This window comes from Balaenoptera ricei, chromosome 18 (genome assembly GCF_028023285.1).
Source record: "Balaenoptera ricei isolate mBalRic1 chromosome 18, mBalRic1.hap2, whole genome shotgun sequence".
Classification (NCBI taxonomy): Eukaryota; Metazoa; Chordata; class Mammalia; order Artiodactyla; family Balaenopteridae; genus Balaenoptera; species Balaenoptera ricei.
In genome coordinates, this window is record NC_082656.1 from 50,853,493 (window position 1) to 50,876,595 (window position 23,103).

General features: G+C 40.1%; 1 protein-coding gene across 1 annotated transcript; it reads left to right on the forward strand.

The window, feature by feature from the left end:
* Positions 1–7,174: 7,174 nt before the first annotated feature.
* Positions 7,175–7,801, forward strand: LOC132352242 (peptidyl-prolyl cis-trans isomerase A-like). The gene has a single exon (XM_059902573.1). The coding sequence runs from the start codon at positions 7,175–7,177 to the stop codon at positions 7,721–7,723; it is 549 nt and encodes a 182-aa protein (XP_059758556.1). The 3' UTR covers positions 7,724–7,801.
* Positions 7,802–23,103: the final 15,302 nt, after the last annotated feature.

The following is a 23,103-nucleotide window of genomic DNA, read 5'->3' on the forward strand; positions in this document are numbered from 1 at the left end:
TATGAAATTGATGGAATATTGGATACATCTGAAAGTCTTTCAAGGAGATTTAGACCAGAGGTTGACAAACCACAGCCTGAAGTCTAAATCCAACCTAAGGCGTAATTTTTTTCCTGCCTGTGAGCTACAGAGGTTTTCTTTCTTTTTTTTTTTTTTTTAATTATTATTTATTTTGTCTGTGCCGGGTCTTAGTTGCGTCATGCAGACTTCTTAGTTGAAGCATGCGGACTCTTAGTTGCAGCATGCATGCGGGATCTAGTTCCCTGACCAGGGATCAAACCTGGGCCCCCTTCACTGGGAGCGCAGAGTCTTATGCACTGGACCACCAGGGAAGTCCCTACAAAGGGTTTTTTACATTTTTAAAGGGTTGGATCAAAAAAATGTAGCACACTGTATGTGAACCAGAAAACCTAAAATATTTACCGTCTATCTCTTTTATAGAAAGAGTTTGCTGACCCCTGATTTAGACATCTGGCGAAGATTTGGGGGGTTTAATTAGAGATCTGTGTATAGAAAACCAAACGAACAGAAACTTACACACACACACACACACACAATTATTGATTTCATGTAAAAGAAAAAGTTGTGCAACTGAAGAGATGGCAAAGCAAATGTGTTATGTAGAAGTAGGGAGGAGAACATTGAGTACTGGGCTGAAATAGTTGAATGTGGGTGTGTCTAGGGATGGGGTAATGGCGGAAAGAGGGAAGGTGGGATTATTGATTTTTCATTAAAAAAGCCTTGTAGAAGTATTTAACTTTTAAACAATTTAGCATTTAATTTGATAAAAATTCACGGGGGCAGAAGGAGGAAGGGGAGGTAAGGAGGACAGTAAGCACACAAGAAAGCACGAAATGTGTGCGCCATTGTTCCTTTGGAAACTGCCGGATAATTCTGAATGGTTGACTCTGTCCCTCCCCTGGCATCGAGCCCACCTTTGGTAGTTTGATGAGAGGAGGCTCAGTTTCTCACATGAAGGTCTGCACAAAAGACAAAAGAAAACTGAAGAAGTGTAGGTTTAGAAGGAGGTAGGTATAATAATATTTGGAGGTTCTTTATTATACAAAATGGTTGAAAGTAATTTGCATTGAGGTACTAATACTGGGGTGTATGGTTTGCAAAGTACAGAGATGTACAAGAAGATACTGTTATCTTGAAAAAAACAGCACAGGGAAAAATCATTTTTTCCATTTCTGAATTAATTGGGACAAAGTCAATGCTCAATAAATACACGTTGACTAAATCAAAGAATCTGTAAAAATACCTCATAAAGATGGAAGAAATCTTAGGTACATTAGACCAAGAAAATTAGGGTGATTTAAATCTGAGTAAAAGTGGTCATGAATTCTCACCAGAAATTATTAAAAAGCTATTGTTCTGTGTTACAGTCGCAACTGTCTTGAAAAAGTCTATTACTACATAATAAGATTCAAGGCTACGTCTGAAATATTTGAGACTTAAATGAACTTGCCTTGCTGAGTACATTAATTTCTTTTTTTTTTTAATTGAATTATAGTTTTTTAATTTTGTTTTTTTGCTACTCTGCGCAGTTTGCAGGATCTTAGTTCCCTGACCAGGGATTGAACCTGGGCCCCAGCAGTGAAAGCACTGAGTCCTAACCACTGGATCGCCAGGGAATTTCCAAACTATAGTTGATTTACAATGTTTCAGGTACATAGCAAAGTGATTCAGTTATATATAGATAGATATAGATGTATAGATAGATATATGTATAGATCTATCTATATATATTCTTTTTCAGATTCTTTTCCATTTTAGGTCATTACAAGATATTGAATATAGTCCCCTGTGCCATACAGTAGGTCCTTGTTGTTTATCTATTTTACATACAGTGGTGTGTATCTGTTAATCCCAAATTACCAATTTATCCCTCCCCCCCCTTTCCCCCTTTGGTAACCGTAAGTTTGTTTTATAGGTCTGTGAGTTTTGTACATAAGTTCATTTGTATCATTTTTTTTAGATTCCACATATAAGTGATATCATATGATATTTGTCTGGCTTACTTAATTTAGTGTGATAATCTCTAGGCCCATCCATGTTGCTGCAAAAAGCGTTATTTCATTCTTTTATATGGCTGAGTAATATTCCATTGTGTGTGTGTGTGTGTGTGTGTGTGTATGTATATATCTATATCTATATCTATATCTATATCTATATATATCTCTATATAGATATAGATATAGATATAGATATACCACATTGTCTTCATACATTCATCTGTCAATGGACATTTAGGCTGCTTCAGTACGTTAATTTCTTTTTTATTTGAATATTAGAATTTTATTTATTTTTTTATACAGCAGGTTCTTATTAGTTATCTATTTTATGCATATTAGTGTATATATGTCAATCCCAATCTCCCAATTCATCCCACCACCACGCCCCGCCACTTTCCCCCCTTGGTGTCCACTTGGGCAGCCAGCATCTTTGCCTCAGGTCTCCCTGGACAGAGAACTAACCAAGAGGAAAGTGATATTGCCTTCCTTTTTTGAAAAAGCAACTGTTTGTTTTCCATAACTACATCTCTATGAGTACTTTATGAGGTGCGGCCACCATGCCATGATTATAGGCAACAGAGAGTCAAAGAGAACACGATAAAACAGTGACCAGGAAAACGGAGTATTGTTGAAACAGGGAGGGGTCAATTTTTGGAAAGGGGTGGTCCAGATGAACCTGGTGTCAGGTGATCAGGCCTAATCTTATAAGTCTGGTGGGTCATAGCCAAAGAGTGTGATGAAAACCAGGCAGTGTATCAGATATAACCAACGCACACTGTGTGCCAGGGTTCTGTCCTGGGTCTTTTTTTACACGCATTACCTACCTTACTATAATCCTATAATGGGCTTATTATTACACCAATCTTATAGTTGAGGAAAATAATGCTCAGGAAGAGTAAGTGGTTTATTTTTCTTCATGGAAACATAGCTGGTAAGAGACAGAGCTGGGTGTTCTGACTTCAACTCCTTGACTCTGAAATAACAAACCCATCTCAAGAGTCACGAGACTCATGTTAAGTCTAGGGCAGCCCATCAGAGTCAAGGAATTAGGGAAACTGGACTTGAGGTAACTTCAGTTCATCTAGAGGGCTTCCCAGTCTCCCTTTGGGGCAGGAGTCGCTCCAGGGTGCAGCATGCCTGGGCCTGTCAAGAGTAGTAGGTGAGTCCTGATAAGATAAAGCAAGTGGATTAATCTGCTTAGAGAGAAGCGCAGATTCTGACTGTGTCTTGAGGAATAGTGGAGGATCAGAGCTGCCATGTATAGGAACAGACCCCACAGCTTGGATGGGCCTTTAGGGAGTGTTTTGTCCACTGACTTGAGAAAACTATCCAAGCCAAATAATACAAGCCACTGTCGAAGCAGAACGACAAGTACATTCCTTGAGATTATACCTAAAGGGAAGACAAGAAGAAAGGAAAGTGGGGATGTTCCCAGGCCTTTGATCTTGTCTACCTGACACAGGCCTCTCCCCCGCCTCCCAGAGACTTCCTGAGGCAGGAAGTGGTGACATCACCCTGGGTTTGTCAGCCCTCTCCTGCTCTGAGTCACCAGGATTGCTGGCATAGTTCTCCATGAGATCTCCGAGGAGACAATTCACTTCCCTTGTAGGGGCTTGGCATCGTGCTGAGTGGCAAATCACTCGTGAACTGCCAGACTTCCATCCAGTGTGAGATTTCCTCCTTGAAGTGTCACTCAGGGTCCTTATAAAGCAATATCTTCTGACTTTTATTAACATTATCCTATAGTAACTAACTCTAAGTGGGGGGTGTTGGTTATCAAAATAGACAGTGGAATGAATTACAGTGAATTTTAACCATTCCCCCGTTGTGGAACGTCAATATGGTTTCCAATTATTTGTTATTCTAAACAATGTTAAAGAAAACATCTTTCTACATAAATGTGTGCCTGTGGATGAGTTTCTGTAGGATAGATCTCTAGATGTGGAACTGAGGGGTCATTTGATTTATTTTATTTATTTATTTTTTAATTAATTAATTTATTTATTTTTGGCTGCGTTGGGTCTTCGTTGCTGCGCATGGGCCTTCTGTAGTTGCGGTGAGCGGGGGCTACTCTTCGTTGCAGTGCGCGGGCTTCTCATTGCGGTGGCTTCTCTTGTTGTGGAACACAGCACCTAGGTGCGCGGGCTTCAGTAGTTGTGGCTTGCGGGCTCTAGAGCTCAGGCTCAGTAGTTGTGGCGCACGGGCTTAGTTGCTCCGTGGCATGTGGGATCTTCCCGGACCAGGGCTTGAACTGTGTCCCCTGCATTGGTAGGCAGATTCTTAACCACTGCGCCACCAGGAAAGCCCAGGGGTCATTTAATTTAAATAGAGGAAAAATAACATAAATATAAGTATTTATGTTGTTTTAAGTTACCTTATTTAAAGCCTTTTTATTATGGAGATTTGCAAACAAATATAAAATTAGAACGGTAGAATGAACGCCCACTACCCCTTTATGAACTCACAGCCACCCTTAATTTACTTTTTCCCCTGCCTTCTCTCCCCTTGATTATTTTGAAGCAAATCACAGACATTGTATCATTTCATTTGTAACTATTTCAGTATGCGTCACTTCAAGATGATTCTTTTAAAAAAACATAACCACAACACCATCTTTGTACCTCAAAAATGAATAATTTCTTAATATCATCCAGATATGTCATTTAAGATCTGAATAGGTTCTCAAAAATTGTCCTTCAAAAAAAAAAAAGAATATTTACCCTTCCACCAACAGTACTGCAGAATTCTGGAGGGAAAGGCAGTGTACAAGGGAAGGAACTTGCATTAGCCAATGTTGAAACGTGAAGAGCGACACCAAGAAATGACAATGTAGCAAGAGCGGAAGCTGAACCGGCCAGTGGTCTCTGAGCTCTCCTCATACATTCCACCCCCCACTAAAGAACACTCTTGAATAGCAGACGACATCAAAAGGCAGCTGTGCTTTTCTCAGAATAAAACAGCTGAGTTAAACAACCAAAACCAAACAGCTGTACTGCCTTTGGATTTAGTGTTACATTAAAATTAGATGTTTTCTTTCCCCCGGCCTTTTTTTTTTTTTTTTTTTTTTTGCAGAAAGAAACAATTGAAGAGTTTTATTGTAGACATAAATGTTATGTTCAAATCACGGGCACACAGCCCACAGTAAAATGTTAGTTGTTATGGAAATTTGGCTGATAGCATTGTCACACATAAGTCTAGACCCTCTCTCTATTGTTTTCATTATTCAATACTACTTAATTATTTAGAATTTGCCTGTGTACAGTGAACACTATTTATGATCCAGAAGTGGAAGTTCACATGCAAATTTTTCAGGTGTTTTATTTGTAAAAAATATGAAAATATTCCATGGAATTAAAACAACTTAAACTTGATTTTTAAACAAGGATTATTTCTTTCCTTTATAGAAAAGTTAATTATTATCTTAAAATCTAAACTAAATGGAACAATACAAGCAAAAAACAAAACACGGTCTTAATTCTTCCTTAAAATAAGCCTATAACCTTCCAAAGAATAAAGATAATTTACATTACAAAATATGACTTGATTGTAGAAATATGGTTAAGCTGAAAAAAGAAAATAAAGATTCCTATGGTTCTACCATTTATTCTTCATCTATAACCTGGTATCCATGCTAGACACCAGTCAGAGGTAACTACCAGCCATTCATAAATCCATTTTGCAAAGTTAAGGGTTACACTGTACATTTTCATCTGTAGCCTGCTTTGTTTTCTACCTATGTCATGATAATTTTTCCATGTCATTAAATATTTTTCATGACATAATTAACGTAGTCCCACAAAAGTGTTTTTAACTTTTTTCTCTCCATGAGTACATTCTGGGAGTCAGACTCTCTAGAAGCAGAAAAGAGGAGACTGACTTGAAACCAACGCTTTTCAAATTATGTGTGATGAAGGACAGTTTTAAAAATTTCCAATCTTGGGAATTCCCTGGCAGTCCAGCGGTTACGACTTGGCGCTTTCACTGCTGGGACCTGGGTTCAGTTCCTAGTCAGGGAACTAAGATCCCACAAACCGAGCTGTGTGGCCAAAAATAAATAAGTAAATAAAAAGTAAAATTTCCAATCTATTATGGACTGACATTTTTAAAAATATGATAAAAATAAGAGAAATGAGACATTAATTTCAGAAACAATTTTCAAGAAAATATTTAAAATAGAAAAATATAAAAAAAATATAAAAAAAAAAATAGAAAAATAGAATAAATGTATACCAAGTACCAGCCTAAACTTTTTATTTTATTTATTTATTTATTTATTTATTTGGTTGCAGGATCTTAGTTCCCCAACCAGAGGTCAAACCCACGACCCCGGCAGTGAAAGCACAGGCGTCCTAACCACAGGACCGCCAGGGAATTCCCACAAACCTTTTAATATTAGATGTGATAGATATCAAATTACTCTGTGAAATGGTTGTATAAATTTCAGAGTGTTTATTCTCAGTATTTTTTATTGATATTATCACAGGCCAGTGGCAGTTACATGGACTGTACTTTGATTACATTACTTTAGACCTTCCCAAGAACATTAAGTAAATACTTCTCTTCGTAAACAGTCAGGGGTGGAAAGGTTAAATAATAATTTTAATTTGCTATTTGGGAGTTGAGCCAACAGCCTTCAACTCTCCTTCACTTTCCACACACGGGCAGGCCCAGCAGGGTCCTCAGGATGTCTTGGTGGATGGTCACGGGAGTGTCATTCCTTGGGCTTTCCTTACCAACAGTCTTGTTCCCACATTCCTGAAAAAAGGTGTGTGCAAGAAACCTATCTTTCTATCTCTCCTCTACCGCAAGCTCCTTTAAGAATGATCCCAGCGGGCTTCCCTGGTGGCGCAGTGGTTGAGAATCTGCCTGCCAATGCAGGGGACACGGGTTCGAGCCCTGGTCTGGGAAGATCCCACGTGCCGTGGAGCAACTGGGCTCGTGAGCCACAACTACTGAGCCTGCGCGTCTGGAGCCTGTGCTCCGCAACAAGAGAGGCCGCGATAGTGAGAGGCCCGCGCAGCGCTATGAAGAGTGGCCCCCGCTTGCCGCAACTAGAGAAAGCCCTCGCACAGAAGCGAAGACCCAACACAGCCAAAAATAAATAAATAAATAAATAAAAATTAAAAAAAAATTGTTTAAAGAAAAAAAAAAAAAGAATGATCGCAGCTTTGCAGACGCCGCCACCCCAGAACCTCCCTCGCTGCCCAACCATGGTCAACCCTACCGTGTTCTTTGACATCGCCTTCGACGGTGAGCCCTTGGGCCGTGTCTCCTTCGAGCTGTTTGCAGACAAAGTTCCAAAGACAGCAGAAAACTTTCGTGCTCTGAGCACTGGGGAGAAAGGCTTTGGTTATAAAGGTTCCTGCTTTCACAGAATAATTCCGGGATTTATGTGCCAGGGTGGTGACGTCACACACCATAATGGCACTGGTGGCAAGTCCATCTATGGGGAGAAATTTGGTGATGAGAATTTCCTTCTGAAGCATACGGGTCCTGGCATCTTGTCCATGGCAAATGCTGGCCCCAACACAAACGGTTCCCAGGTTTTCATCTGCCCTGCCAAGACTGAGTGGTTGGAGGGCAAGCATGTGGTCTTTGGCAAGGTGAAAGAGGGCATGAATATTGTGGAAGCCATGGAGGGCTTTGGGTCCAGGAATGGCAAGACCGGCAAGAAGATCACCATTGCTGACTGTGGACAAATCTAATAATAAATTTGACTTGTGTTTTATCTTAACCACCAGAACATTCCTTCTGTAGCTCAGGAGAGCACCCCTTCATCCCCATCTGCTTGAAATATCCTATAATCTTTGTGCTCTCATTGCACTTCTTTGGGTTCCATATTTTCCTTATTCCCCTCCAAGTTTAGCTGAATTGTAAAGTTAAGTTTATGGTTATGAAATAAAAACTAAACAACCAACAACAACAAAAAAAAGAATGATCCCAAACTGCTCTCTGAATGAGCCAACCAATAAAGTGGCCCACGTAGCTCTTGCTTTTGTTATGATTGATTCTTTTTAAGCAGCTTTATTGAGGTGTAATTGATATACAGTGAACTGCACATATTTAAAGCATACAATTTGATGTGTTGACATATATATACCTACTATATATATATATAAATATGTATACACACCTGTGAAACCATCTCCACCATCAAGATAGTGAATATATTCATCACCCTAAAGTCTTTTCATGCCCCATTAACATTCTTTCCTCTGCCACTCCTGCCCCCTCCCCTCTCCCAGGCAAACACAGATCTGCTTTCTGTCAGTATTATCTACTTTGCATTTTTTAAAACATAAATTTATTTATTTATTTATATTTTTGGCTGCGTTGGGTCTTCATTGCTGCACACAGGCTTTCTCTAGTTGCGGCGAGCGGGGGCTACTCTTTGTTGCGGTGCGCGGGCTTCTCATTGGAGTGGCTTCTCTTGTTGTGGAGCACGGGCTCTAGGCACGTGGGCTTCAGTAGCTGTGGTGCACGGCTTCAGTAGTTGTGGCTTGCAGGCTCTAGAGCGCAGGCTCAGTAGTTGTGGTGCACGGGCTTAGTTGCTCCGCAGCATGTAGGATCTTCCTGGACCAAGGCTCGAACTTGTGTCGCCTGCATTGGCAGGTGGATTCTTAACCACTGTGCCACCAGGGAAGTCCCTACTTTGCATGTTTAAGAGTTTTATATAAATGAAACCATACTGAATGTACTCATTTTTGTCTAGCTTCTTTGAATTATTTTGGATATATATATTATATAATTATTTTGAGATTCATTCCTGTTGTGTGTATGAACATTTCATTCCTTTTATTGCCAAGTAGTATCCCATTGTGTGGATAGAGCATGGTTTGTTTATCCACTCACCTGTTGAAAGATATTTGGTTGGTTCCAGTGGTGTATGTCAGTTGTATCTCAATAAAACTGGAAGAAAAAAATAATTTTTTTTCTTATTATTGTGCTGAGGTCTTTTTAAAAATAATTAATTAATTAACTAACTAACTAGGTTGCATCAGGGCTTAGTTGCAGCAGGCGGGCTCCTTTGTTGTGGCATGTGAACTCTTAGTTGCGGCATGCATGTGGGATCTAGTTCCCTGACCAGGGATCGAACAGGCCCCCTGCATTGGGAGCGTGGAGTCTTATCCACTGTGCCACCAGGGAAGTCCCTGCTGAGGTCTTAATATAGTCTAATGCAAGTCCTTTCTCAGATATATGCATTGCAAGTTTTTCTCTCAGTCAGTGCCTGCTCTAGTCACAAAGTCTCCCCTCTGTGTATGTGTTTTTCCTAATCTTATAAGGACACCAGTCATGTTGAATTTGGGGTCACCCTAATGACTTCAGTTAACCTTGATTACATCTTTAAAGACCCTGTCTCCAGGTATAGTCCCCTTCTGAGGTACTGAGAGTTAGGAATTCAATATATGAATTTTGGAGGGATACAATTTATCCCATAACAGCCATCTAACTGAAAGGCGAAACTATTCAGAATTCAGAAGGACTATATTTCTAATCCATTCAACACTGGAAACTCAATGGAAGATTCTTCAAGTGAATTTCAAGTAATGATGTCATATTATTTGTGGAACATGAATTCTCTCTAGCAGTTCAAATTGCATGACATTGGCCATATCTACCTCACCAATGGATGAGCTTTCCCAGAAGAAAGACCTCTTTGTGAATCGTGAGTCATTCTCTCCTTTTGTTAGCTGCTGAGCTCTGAAAGAAGTGAAGCAACACCTTTCCAGGTGTAAAATAGAGATAATAACAGTATTTGCCTTAAAAGGTTATTGTGAGGAAGCAAAGAGATAATTCACATAAAGCCCTTAGAACAGTGCCTAGCACTTAGTCAGGGCTTAAAATGTTAGCTATTGTTATTTATTCATCAAATACAGGCTGAATTCTGGCTTCATACTAAGCGCTGTGCACAGTGTTGCCGCAGAGTTGAAGATAAATCAGTCATGGATACAGCATCAAGTAAATGATTAATCTATTCGTAGTATTAGTAACTACCAGTTATTGAGGGCCTTCTGAGGGTCAACTTCTATGCTGGTGCCTTATATTGATTATTTCATTTACACTTCAAAAATATCTTGCAAAATAGGTCTTACTTGTTCCATTTTATAGATGAGGAAACTGAAACTCCTTGGGGTAACTAAAGCCCTATAAATCAGCTTTGTAGTCATGGGCGTGAGCTTTACACCAGAGCTGTCTGATGCCTAAGTTCTGCTCCTTTCTCTGTGAGCTTGTGGTCACAGAAGAGACACTGCACATGTATCAAGAAATATACCGCAGGGAAAAAGTGCTATGTGCCTTAAGAGTGATATTGATTGTTATAGGCATTCGAACAGGAAGAGAGATTTCCCTTTGGGATTTTAGGGAAAACCCGTGGGAGAGAAATAATTTGGGCCGAATTGGCACGTGTGGAATTGGCAGGGTTGGGGGATGGCAGCATTCCTGGATATAAGAACAAAACCATACAACAGGAAATTGTGGTTTTTAAATGAGGAACAAGAGGGTGTTTGGTTTGACTAGAATTATGTGGAAAACCCTCATCAGCTCCAGCTTGAACTACTGCCCCTTTGTTCTCCCTCTAACTCTCCCTCTGTCTCATCCTTCTTTGCACTTGGTCCCTATATCTTGTCCACATTACTGGGAGATGGATGATCTTTCTAAATCTGATCATGTTGTTCCCCTGCACGAAATTCTCCAGTGTCTCCCCATCACCAACAGAAGTATCTAAACTTTAGAGCCATGATGATGTGTCTCCAACCTACTGCCTGGTCACACCCCCTTACGTTTCCCCATCTTGCAGTATGGCCTGCAGTACTGAACCCCCAACTAAAAGTTGGGAGGAACTGCCACATTCCCTGACACTGCCCTGGTCTTCACACATGCTGTTTTGCTTTTTCCTCTCTTATCCTCCTGGAAAATTCTACTTTCATTCTTTGGTTTCAGCTCTTAAAAAAATGCCTTCCTTGAAGCCTTTCCAGATTCTCCTCCATCCCCTCTCCCGAAACTTGACTCATCTTTTTAAGGACCCACTACATTTGGTGTGTGATAATCCAATGATTATTTTATTATGATGATTATGTTACTTAGATATTTTTCCATTTTTTACCTTTTTGAAGGCAAAAGCTGTCTTACTTTCTCTTTTGCATTCTCAAGCCTCAATAAGTAGCAAGAGTACAATGAATACTCCTTGAATAAATGAATGAATGAATGCATGAATGAATACCGGGGCTATATTAGCAAGGAATATTGAGGTTATATCTTTGGGGATCTAGATGGTAAGTTTAAGTGATTCAGTTCTTTTATTCGTTTTATTTTGTTCTGCACAGGGAGCCAGGGACCATTTTTGAACCAGGGTGATTAATCATGGGTTAGTATGTAAAGCTATAGGAAAGGCCAGAGTCAGGGAGACCAGGAGGCTATTATAGACATGTGGGAATTGGGGTAGTATTAGAAAATATTTCACTTCACTTCTTTGACCAAAGAAAATGTTACTGGGAAATGAAGTGAACTTTTCATTTAGTAAACTTTTTCTCAAAATCCCAGAGGCTAAATAAGAAATTCTTATCTGCTCCATTACCATGTTCTTCTGCAAAATGAGATTGCAATGGATGAGTGTTAATTCCTTGTGGCTGATATCAGAGGTTCTCACTTTGTCGTGCTCCTTCAGGGCAGGGACCACGCATGGAGATCCTTGAACCCCTGGCACCTTGAACAGAACTTGGCAAATGGGTGCTCAATACCCATTTGTTGGAAAAAAAAAAAAAAAAGCCTTCCAGGGTTGTCATGTTCAAGTTAATGGCTCTGCTGTTATTGATCTCATGTTCTTAAACCCTCTCTGGTCCTCTCCATTCAGATAAAAAAACCTCTTTCTGATGCTTATACTTTGATAGTGTCGTTTCTCCAGCCTCTGTTAAGCCTCTTTGTCTCACCAAATCCAAATCATATTTATATTCTTTCAACCAAGAAAGCTCATTAGCTTTTCCCAGCAGAGTTCAACTCCCTATCTTCTTCCACTAGCTTCTGACTGCTCTACTGAAAACCACTTCGATTCAGTGGCCAAAAGTTAAATGAGGCTCTCGAAACCTTCTCACTGGCCGGCTGTGGGTCCCTAGAGGAGGTAAAGTCTTGGTTTTTTTTTAGTGAATCTAGCCCTAGTTCCCTGGTTCCTATATCTGGCTGAATGTCATGATCAGGGAAACTAGTTAAACATCTACATTCCTGATGCAATTCCAATGTCACTGACTCAGAATTTGAGGTGACTTGGGGCTGAGGACCACAGGAGGCCCAGGAATCTGAATCTGAAATGTCCAGGCGATTCTGACATTCAGACGGGTAGTCGAAACCCTTGGTGTAAATCTCTTCCCAGGTAAGCCAAAGGGCCAGGTAAAAGGATATGGTGGCAACTGGGGGAGGGAAAGAAAGACCCACAGTCTAGGTCTGACTCTGCTCTTTAGGGTTACCTATGCACTTTTAATTTTATGTTTATAGTCTATGTTTTCTTTCATGCTTTTCAAGGTTAACAGGTAGATGGAATCTGGAGGCCCTGGGACTTGCTACTACATCTATTACAAGCAGGAATTTCCAAGGAGACTAACAGACCTGAATTCTTTTATCTCGCAATCCTAGAATTGCTAGGAATCTTAAAGGTCATTGAGTGGGACATGTACATTTTGAAGACTGCCTTAGCTCTCCAAAGGACAGGCAATGACATCAAGATTAGTGATGCGCATAATTCTGGCGAGCAACCCTAGTCAGGCTTTACGGGAGGCTTCCTGCCCCCAGCATTGCTAGCGGAGAGAACAGGAGACCCAGAGGAAAGGCTGACGGGGGGTGGGGGTGGGGGGGCACCTGGATGGTTGCCTTCAGGAAAATGAAGGGAGATAGGATTGTATAGGAGCGGAGTGGGTGGAACGGTATGGGTAGGAGCGATGGTTCAGTGTCTTCCAACAGAAAGGAATTTATTTACTCACTCCCCAAACGTTTATTAGTTATCTACTTGGAGGCTGAGCTGACACTAGACAGAGCTCCTGCCCTCAAAGGGCTCTCAATCTAGTGGGATAGACAGATACATATCACAATGGAGAGTGATAAGTCCAACAATGGAGGCAGATACTAGGAGTGATGTAAGAATCTGCTAAAATACTACAGCCCACATTCCTCTTTCCTGCTCTTTTTTTTTTTTTAATTTATTTTTGGCTGCGTTGGGTCCTCGTTGCTGCGCGTGGGCTTTCTCTAGTTGTGTCGACGGGCTTCTCATTGCAGTGGCTTCTCTTGTTGCGGAGCACGGGCTCTAGGCGCGCAGGGTTCAGTAGTTGTGGCACACGGGCTTAGTTGCTCCGCGGCATGTGGGATCTTCCTGGACCAGGGCTCAAACCCGTGTCCCCTGCGTTGGCAGGCGGATTCTTAACCACTGAACCACCAGGGAAGCCCATTCCTGCTCTGTTTTTTTTTTTTTTTTTTAATAAATTTATTTATTTATTTATTTAGGCTGCGTTGGGTCTTTGTTGCTGCGTGGGGCTTTCTCTAGTTGTGGTGAGCAGAGGCTACTCTTCGTTGTACGTTGCAGAGCACGGCCTCTAGGCACGCCGGCTTCAGTAGTTGTGGCGCACGGGCTTACTTGCTCCGCGCCATGTGGGATCTTTTGGACCAGGGCTCGAACCCGTGTCCCCTGCATTGAAAGTTCTCACCAACTTTCTTTTGTGTTTCTTTAAAAACATAAATATTTTTCTCTAGGGATGATGTGACAAATGAATACACTTCTCCTCATCTCCCCCCTTCCTGTAATTACGAGGCTTTTGTTGGGTGCTATGGACCAAAGGTAATTTATTGGTGTGATATAAAATGGCAACTGTGTGGCCGTAGATTTTAAGATGTTTAGGGATGGGTTGGCTAGAAGCAAAAAATGAAGAAGCAGATTGAAGGGGCCCCAGATTGATATGAAGGCAGGGAGGTGCAGGAAAAGGAAGAGGAATTAAATTGGAGCCTGAGAAAGAAAAAAAAAAAAAATTCAAACATAGAAATGGCTGCAATTAGAAAATATCAGGCAGTATAGTTTAAACCTGTATCGTGGAAGATAACCATTCAAAATGTATTATTTTACTGAGTAGTAAAGGGTGAAATGTGTCCTAACCTTTTTTTTTTTTTTTTTTTAAAGATTTATTGATTGATTGATTGATTGGTATGTTGGGTCTTCGTTTCTGTGCTAGGGCTTCCTGTAGTTGCGGCAAGCGGGGGCTACTCTTCATCGCGGTGCGCGGGCCTCTCACTATCGCGGCCTCTCTTGTTGCGGAGCACAGGCTCCAGACGCGCAGGCTCAGTAGTTGTGGCACACGGGCCTAGTTGCTCCGCGGCATGTGGGATCCTCCCAGACCAGGGCTCGAACCCGTGTCCCCTGCATTGGCAGGCAGGTTCTCAACCACTGCGCCACCAGGGAAGCCCTGTGTCCTAACCTTTTAATAAAGAGCCACATGAATCAGAAGTGCTGCAGGAAATTTCAAGGATACCAGGGAAGATATTACAATAATCTACTGTCACAATAGTTAGCTTAATTGAAAATTGATAATCAAATCGATATAGTCAGTAGTAAAGTTACCCTGAATGATATCCGATGCTTAAAATTACTATAATACTATAATTTAGTTAGTTAATGACAACTTCAAACACAATTTAAATAATAAACTGTTTCAAAGAAAATTGAAACAATGGTGCTAGATTATATAAAGTTCTTACTGCAATGGAATCCTAAATTGTTTTATGTAGCTTTTCATTTTTAACAACTAGGTTGAATCTGTGTTACACAGATTTAGTTATTAATAGATATCTTATAATTTCAGGCCTCTCCACGGAAGTCAGTGTTTCCTTTTTATTTCTTTCTGCTCCTGCTGCAAGACAAGCACCCACTAGGCATTCAGAAAATATTTGTTTATTGATGAAAACCTTGAGTAGATAGGCATAGACTCAGAGTTCATAATTTTGATCTGTTGTGAAATAGAATAAACAAAATGTGGATTCCATAGTCTATAGTCATTTAAACCCATAATATTTTTTTCTAAGGATCAGGAAAGTACCTGCACTTTCTGGACAGATTTCTTCCAATAAAATTGAGATCTAAATTCAATCTGCTTATTCAGAGCTCAGTTCCAATACTTAGAGTATTGGAAGGTCGGTCTAGAATTCAGTATTCACTCCAAGTGGACTTTCAGCCTAAGGAGATGAATAATGGCCTCAATTTTTCTACCCCTTTCTGTGTTGCAGGAATCAGTCACCTGGACTCTGCAGCGTGGCCTGGTTGCCATGGGCAGACTTGTGAGCTGGGACTGTTTTGCATACAAAGGAGAGCACCTGTGATGGTACACATTGAAAATTCAATTGCAGGTGTATTTGCAAATTGGATTTTGAGGGGGAAGTTTAAGCAAATCCTTTTGAAAGCGAATCCCTCCAAGATGTGAGTAATGAAGAAATAAAAGAAAAGTGACAATCAAAAACCTATTAAAATCTAGTTTCCAGAGAAGACTCTGACTGTCTAATGACATTTGTGCTTTCATAGCTAGACATTTAACAGTCTTTTTGTGTCAGTTGCTTCCTTTATAAATGCCACGTGACAGATTTTTCAGTTCTCTCTGTTTCTAAGACTCTAATCCCCACCACTCTTAGATGCTTGAAATGAGCTGGTGATGCTGAGAGACGAGGTACTCTGTGCCTCTGGATTTCTCTACAGGAACAAATAATGACGCCTCAAGCACCAATATATGAAATCAATCACTTGTCCAGTCCACTCATCCCGTTGATTTTTTTTCTCTTTATTCAGTCCTCAAAATCTATTATTATGAAAACAAACAAACAAACAAACCAGCTGTTTAAAAACTTTAGATTTTGGGGGTAGCAATGGACTCATGTGTCTAAACTAGAGGAAGAAATTATTCTCACCTGATGATACTTTTCGTTTGCATTCTCGTCTGCCTCCCCAATGTTTTGCTTTTATTAAAAAGCCATTGCGCTTCCCCCCTTCCAAGATTTTTAGCCTAACTGTTTAATTTTGCACCTGAACTCTATTTGCTACTGCTGCCATCCCCCTCAAAATGGTTGAGAAGGAAGGAGTGGCGATGACGAATCAGAAGCAATAGAAACCTAGATCTGACATTTTGGTCATATTATAAGTTGTGATAAGAGCAATGGATGATGAGCTTTTCACTGTGACCCTTTCACTCTCTAATTGACATTGGTTATTTGGGAGGGCGGCTGCAGGAATGGCTGTCTCAGGACCCAAATCTCTCCCTTTCCCTGCATGGAAAATATAATTCTAATTAGGAAAAGAAGATGGAATTATCGAGTTTTATTACATCGACTGCTTTTTTTTTTTTTAACTTTTTATTTTATATTGGGGTATAGCTGATTATCAATGTTGTGACAGTTTCAGATGCACAGCAAAGCGACTCAGCCATACATATACATGTATCTATTCTCTCCCAAACGACATCAGCTGCTTTGTAAGATAATCTTGGATGGGTTGAGTACGAATGTAGTTAAGGTAAAGCAGCATTCACATTTTATTTGATCTCTGTTAGATTCTATGAATTGTGGCCCTGGAACCTGTTAAACATAAATTCCATACAGAGAAATGTTTTCTGAAAGCAAAACTTGATGTTTGCAAAACTTATAGGCTCATGGGTTTCTGATTGGGAGAGTGCACACAGACCCCTCCAAAGTAAATACATACATTCTAAATTTACCTGAGTGCTTTGAGCAGCTCTTAACATCATATGACAAGGAGAACATTTGTTAATCAGAAAAATTACAACCTATTCATACTTATTGTTTGATTATTTCTTTGCTGACCTCTGAGGTCCCATTGTTGATTGAATTAGGTATAGTAACTCATATTTATTTTAGCAACTAGCTATTATGAATGCAAACTCTTCTTATCACCAGATGATTGATAGGCACATTAAGAAGTTGTTCAACAGGTTGCTTGGTTTGAAGAAATGCTTAAATCCTGATAGGTTACTTTTTTTTTTTTTTTAATCAGGGAGGAGTGGGAATTAGCACAGATAAGCCCATGGTAACAACAATTTTATTTTCAAAGTGGAATGTTATTACTTAAAAAAATTTAACTCTTTTAAGCAGTAGATGCTGTCAGTCCCTTTTATAGATTTAAATGTATGAGATGTTGGTAGGCTGAAAACATTCGGAAATAAATGGTTTTTCTAGTGTTTGGCTGGAGAAGGTGTGCTATGAGGAAAATTGTCAAGCGATGAATTGTCAAGCGGTGGTGAAGTATCTGTTGATACTAATCATCTGAATTCTTTTTCTTTTTTTAAAAAAAGGATTATTCTTTCTGTTTTGTTTAGTCATTGCATAAAGGCTTCATTTTGTAGAGACTTTCAGGCGCTTAAAATAAGTGAGGATCACAAATGCCTAACATTTTTTTGCTGTTGGTAAAGTATTGTTTTGATTCTTCTTTAAACGGAAACATAAGCACAAAGGAGTCAGGTCAATTGCTCTTGGCTATCTGATAGGTAGTAATGAGGTTCAAGTTTGTACGTATTCATCTTTAATCTAGTCTTTCTTTGGTGAACAGTATGGCTTAGTCATACTGGCTGTCATTTTGTCTCCTTATAATATCTCTTCCTGAGGACACAGGCATTGTGCTGGTAAGCACCAGAGAAAGGCCTAAGTATGAGCATAATGGGTGAGTCAAAATAAAAGGCTGAATATTTCTTCTTGAATGGAAGATGAACGATGTTGCTAGAAAATTCTGTTGTGTGATGCCTCAACTTTGAAAAAGTGACCTAAATTTCTAATGGTGGATATAGAATTAGTTGGATTACTGTACCATTTTATACCAACTTTATGAGGGCAGATACTAGGAAATACAATGCTACGTACAATTATATGAAGGGCAATTTTGAAATAAAAAACTACCAAAGGAATATGAAGATTGGTGACATGGAGTTTCTGAAGTGGAAACTGGCCTGGTGTCATCTGGTCAGGATTTGCTGGCTCTCTGATGGGGGTCTCTGCTCTAGGACACTGTGAGCATTTTATCTATTGGCATATTCACGGGTGATGTGGAGAGTGGCAAAACAGCAGGGTGTCTCATTATTAAACAAATCACAGGTTCAAATCTCCCTCCCCCTCCTCCACGCGTTTCCTTGGAGACACTGTTCCTTGTCAATTTCCTGAATCGCATTAATATTAAACTATGACTTTGAATCAGGAAGAATGTGAGGTATCTGAAGAGTAGTATTTATATCTTCCATGTGACATTTGCATCACATTGATAAATGTTGAAAACCTTCTTGAGAACACTGAAAAAATAAGGAAATAGAGTTCAAAATAAAGTATAGAACTTGTTAGACTAGTTTCTGTTTAAAACTTGGTGGATTATACCTCTTTGTTTTAAACCATTAGAACAGCAATGATTAAATATCAGATTCCGTAAAGAGTCGCTCGCTCCCTTTGGAAAGTTTTGATTAAAGCCGTGTATTTATTAAAGTATTCTAGCCACACATCTTTCCTTCAAGATGTTTTTCCCACTTCTGCTGTTTTATTACATGATGGTTATTGAAAGGTTAGATGTCATTTACTTTCCCAAGGTTTATTTTTATATCATAAATCGTACTTAAAAAAAATTTTAATACATCATGAGAAGCAGCGTGGGCTGTTCAAACTGGATGTCAGGAGACCTGGGTTCTACTCTCCATGTGACTTTGGGTAAGTCAACGAATTTGGACGCGTCTCAGTCTCTCTGGCTGCATAATTAGTTAATTAGTTAATGTTTGCAAGCCACTCTGAGCTCCTTTGATAAAATACAAAGCACCATTATTTATGACAATAATAATAGTGTCGTGGACCTGTAGGCTCCCTTTCATCCAAGGATCCCAAAGTACTTTACCTCTGGGATTGTAACTTTACAGAGGGTTACTGTCTCTTGGCTGCCTCTCCTTGAAGAAACAGATGGTAAAAAGCCGTCTGGGTTTTCACTGGAGAGTAATTAAGTCTCCCACCAACTCCTGCGTCATTTGCATAAACTTCCCAGGACAGAAAAGCAGCTCCCAAAGAGAGCGGAGTCTGACTCCTCATCCCTCGTCACTATTTATAAACAAGTCACCGGGGATTTGGAATTTGGAATCTCAACTCCTACATCTATACTTTGAGAATTTGGTAAAGCATGGGAATATTTAGACAGCAGGTGAATTCCGTTCAACGAAAATATAAATGTAGCAAGTGTGGGTTACCTGAAGGTCTTTCAGGTTGTGTGTACCAGTTATGGACGAGTCCTGTGATCCCTCCTTGGCAGTCTGGTTAGGCTAACTTCAGTTACTTGGCAAAGATGAATGAGGTCCTAACTCTTGTGCATGTCTGGGGTTATTAAGAAGAAAAGTGTACGATGTGGTCCCTGCCCTCAAGTTGTTTACAACCTGTTTGAGAAGATGAAACTAAGAAGCAGGAAACAATTAGTGGACCATGGAAGACAGCATATAATTAAAGGCTAAATTGTGTGGAGCAGACCACAGGAAGTAGAGGGGAGGGAGCCATCAATATGGACCAGTGTAGTTCAGGGAAGATTTACCAAGAGGTGAATTTAAAGGAGCGTGTTTTCCCAAGAACCAGTATCACAGAAGCAGTGTATGGACAGCAGGTGCCTGTGTTAGGAGACAGGGCAGATGGAGGAGACTCTTTACTTTTCCCAGGGAACCCAGGGCTTTGGTGGCAAGCAGTGGGGAGGGAAGCTCCCAGGGTACGGGGAACTTTCAAAGGCAGGCAGAGGAGTTTGGAAGTAATTTAATTCACCTAAAAAAAAAAAAAAAAAAAAAAGACTTCAGAACACAGGGAACTGATAAAAGCAGTACTTTAGAATAATTCTTTGGCAACTGCCTGCAGGAATCACTGGAGCAGGAAAGAGACTTAAAGCTGGGAGGCTAGCTGGAATCAAATATAGTAATGGGGTGGGCATTATTTAGAAAGAATTAATTAAAAATAGAGCTTTTAATGAGAGCTTAGCATGTGCTGGGAATGCATCTCATTCTCACAAAAACCCAAGGTGATAACTAATATTAACTCATGTTAGCACTGATTTCCTGATATGGAAACTGTGGTTGAGAGGGGCTAGGGAACCTGCCCAGAGTCATAGACTTAGAATGTGCTGGAGCCAAGGTTTGAACCCAGTATGAATCCTAAATTGCTATTTAGGCTTAGGAGATTAAAATGGGAGAGGTAGGCATTTTGATGAAAGAATAGCTGTCCAGTCTAGATAGGAAAATGCTGGGTTAAACAAAGTTAAAACAGGTCATTTCCCCCACCCCCTTTATTCCTGCAGGACATCTTAGAACCTCTATTGTGCTACTTACTGCACATTGTGAATCTGCGGGAGAATTTAGTCTAAGGAGCGTGTCCCCACCCTGGCACGGTGCAGAAAACACTGGGAAAATGCTGGCTTGGAATCTTCCTTCATAGCCATGGCAAGCTCCAGGATCTGGAAGGCTAGGGAGCCGTCAAGATGCGAGTGTTGGGGATTGCAATCACTAACAGAGAGAGCCACAAGTTAGGATCTGGGTTAAGAAAAGCAGGAAGTAAGAAGATGGGCAGACCCAGAGGCCACCATCAGGATGCCAAACCAGGTTTAGGGACCTGGGAATTCAAAGAGGGAAGGTTTAGATCACAGGCAAATTAGTTACAAGGGGAACCGAGCGTTGGGAGGTCAGTGCCCACTGTGCCTGATGCTGTATCCTCCCTTGCCTCACCAGGTCACACTCGGCCAGTCTAACCTGTCTCCACTTCGCAGTCTCTGGGCAGCTGGCACTCTTGGTGTGGGGTTGCAGAGAGGTAAATAGGTTTTCCTGGTGGGAAAAGATGTTCAGTTGCAGGCAGGAGATGATTTGGTTGCTATCTCGGAAGTTGAGGATTATAAAATTTGACTCTGACTCCAGATGAAACTAAGAATAACTCTAGTGAGAAAAGATGGTTCTTGGCAAAGAGGAATCTTGCTGATCATTTCTGAGGTGTTGAAAGGGGAAAAGGTTAAAACAAAACTACAGCTGAGTTTAAAACCCCAAGAAACCTTAAACATTAGCTGGCTTTAAAATTCTATTGCAAATGATCAGAGCATTAGCCATTATTTCTAAAGCTTGCAATTTGACTTAGGAATATACTGATTACATTCTGATACATTTGGCAGCCAAAGTAGAGCAGGAAATCATTGTTGGATAAAAAGGGCCACACAGGAGGAAGTTTTTATTGGCAAATACCAGCTTATATATTTACAGAATCCTATCATCTTAGTCCGAGAAGGAGTCTTTCCCCGGTTTCAAAATAGGTCCAAAGAGATAACAAATCTTTCCTCTTTTTATGACCTCCCCCTCCTGCCCCACTAGCTCCCACCAGCTTCCAACTCTCTGAAATGGATTCCAACTTTCAATACTGCCACCATCAGGTGCGGCCAAAATCAGTTTAAATCCTCTTTTTTGGGGGGTGGGGTGCAGGGGTGATCTCTTCTGCGAACATGGAAAACAATTATCTTTTCTTTCAAAACCCTTCATATTCTAGAAGGCTATAATTACATTTCCCTCAATTTTCTCAGCTTTACATGGAATAATAGACGTACCTCTGACATTTGTTGTTTTTTTAAAATTTTTATTTTAGAACCGTTTCTGACGTTTGTTGGCTCCTTCAGATGTGCAGGGCACCAAGCAAATCACTTAAATGATCTCATTTACTTCCTACAAAATCCTGTGAATCAGCTATTTTTATCCCCATTTGAAAGATAAAGAAATTGACACTTGAGGTCCAGAGGTTAGTAATACCTTTCAAATAGTTGGTAAATAGAAGAGCCGGGATTGAAAAATCACCACTCTTAATGGGAACTCATGGACTAAATTTTCCAACCCTTTGAGTCAACTCTCCTTCCTTTTTTCCTTTGATTTCTTTACTTTTCTTCAAGGCTTGGTTGTCCTTGAACCCCTTTCCTTTCCTCCATGCTTTCTTACTTGACTATTTGAGGCCTCACTGTTCCTCTTTTTAGCTCCCATTTAAAAAATTGTATTACACATATACATTCTTTACATATTTTGAAATATTTATACGTTATTTAGTTTTTTCCCCTCATTCCATCGGAAATAGGAGCTCCTTGCAAGTTGGAACCATACCTTGCAATTCATTGACTTCTTCGCCAAAAAATTGTTCTTTGAGTGGTAATTGTCTTATCATGGAATGGAGAAAAAAGGAGATCAAATTGAGGGGAAGATAGGCTTTTAATGAGGCCAGACCATTCCTGCTTCCTCTGTGCTCTGAAAGCATTTTGCATAAATACAAGCATACCAAAAAAGAAGGTGGGTCCTGGGGTCAGAGGACTTGGGTTGAAATCCTAACCCTAAAATCTTCTACCTGTTTGACTTTGGGAAAGTTACTATAGCTTCCTAAGGACCCATTTTCTCCTTGTAAAATGGGGATGATATGATAATACGTATCTTACTGGGTTGTCGTGAGGATTAGAGGATGCAATTAGGTAGGCGCTTTGTAAAGCTAGGTACATGGTAGCTGATACAACCACAGCTTTTATAATTAGACTACGTGCTATTCTTGTGTCTCTCTCACAGAAATTACTCTCTTACTAGATCGTAAATTCCTCAAGGGCAAAGACTGCTCTTCATTTTTATTATCTGCCCCACCAAGCTCAGTGCCTCTCATAAAGTAGTAGTAGCATTCAACAATTTTTTCAATGACTGTATGAGAAGGAACTCTAGTGAAGAGTCCAGGTTGGAAGATTTTATAAAAGATTCTTTAAAGCTGAGCACAAGTTTTGTCAACTGAACTTTGACCCCAGCATGGGGGCCTACACACAAAAAAGGTACCTGAGTTAAGTAGCCTTTAATTACTGGAATTTATCCCAGTGACTATATTTTCTTTTCTAGTATTTCTTACAGCTCATTTTCAAATATGGATTTATTTTTTCCATAATGTCTTGTCCTCAACCTTATGGAATCTATTTTTTCTTTAGCTCTTTACACACTTAAAGTTCCTTCCAGATTGTTCTATTGCTCCTAGTTCCTGTACTGTAAATTCTTTTTTTTAAATTGAAGTATAGTTGATT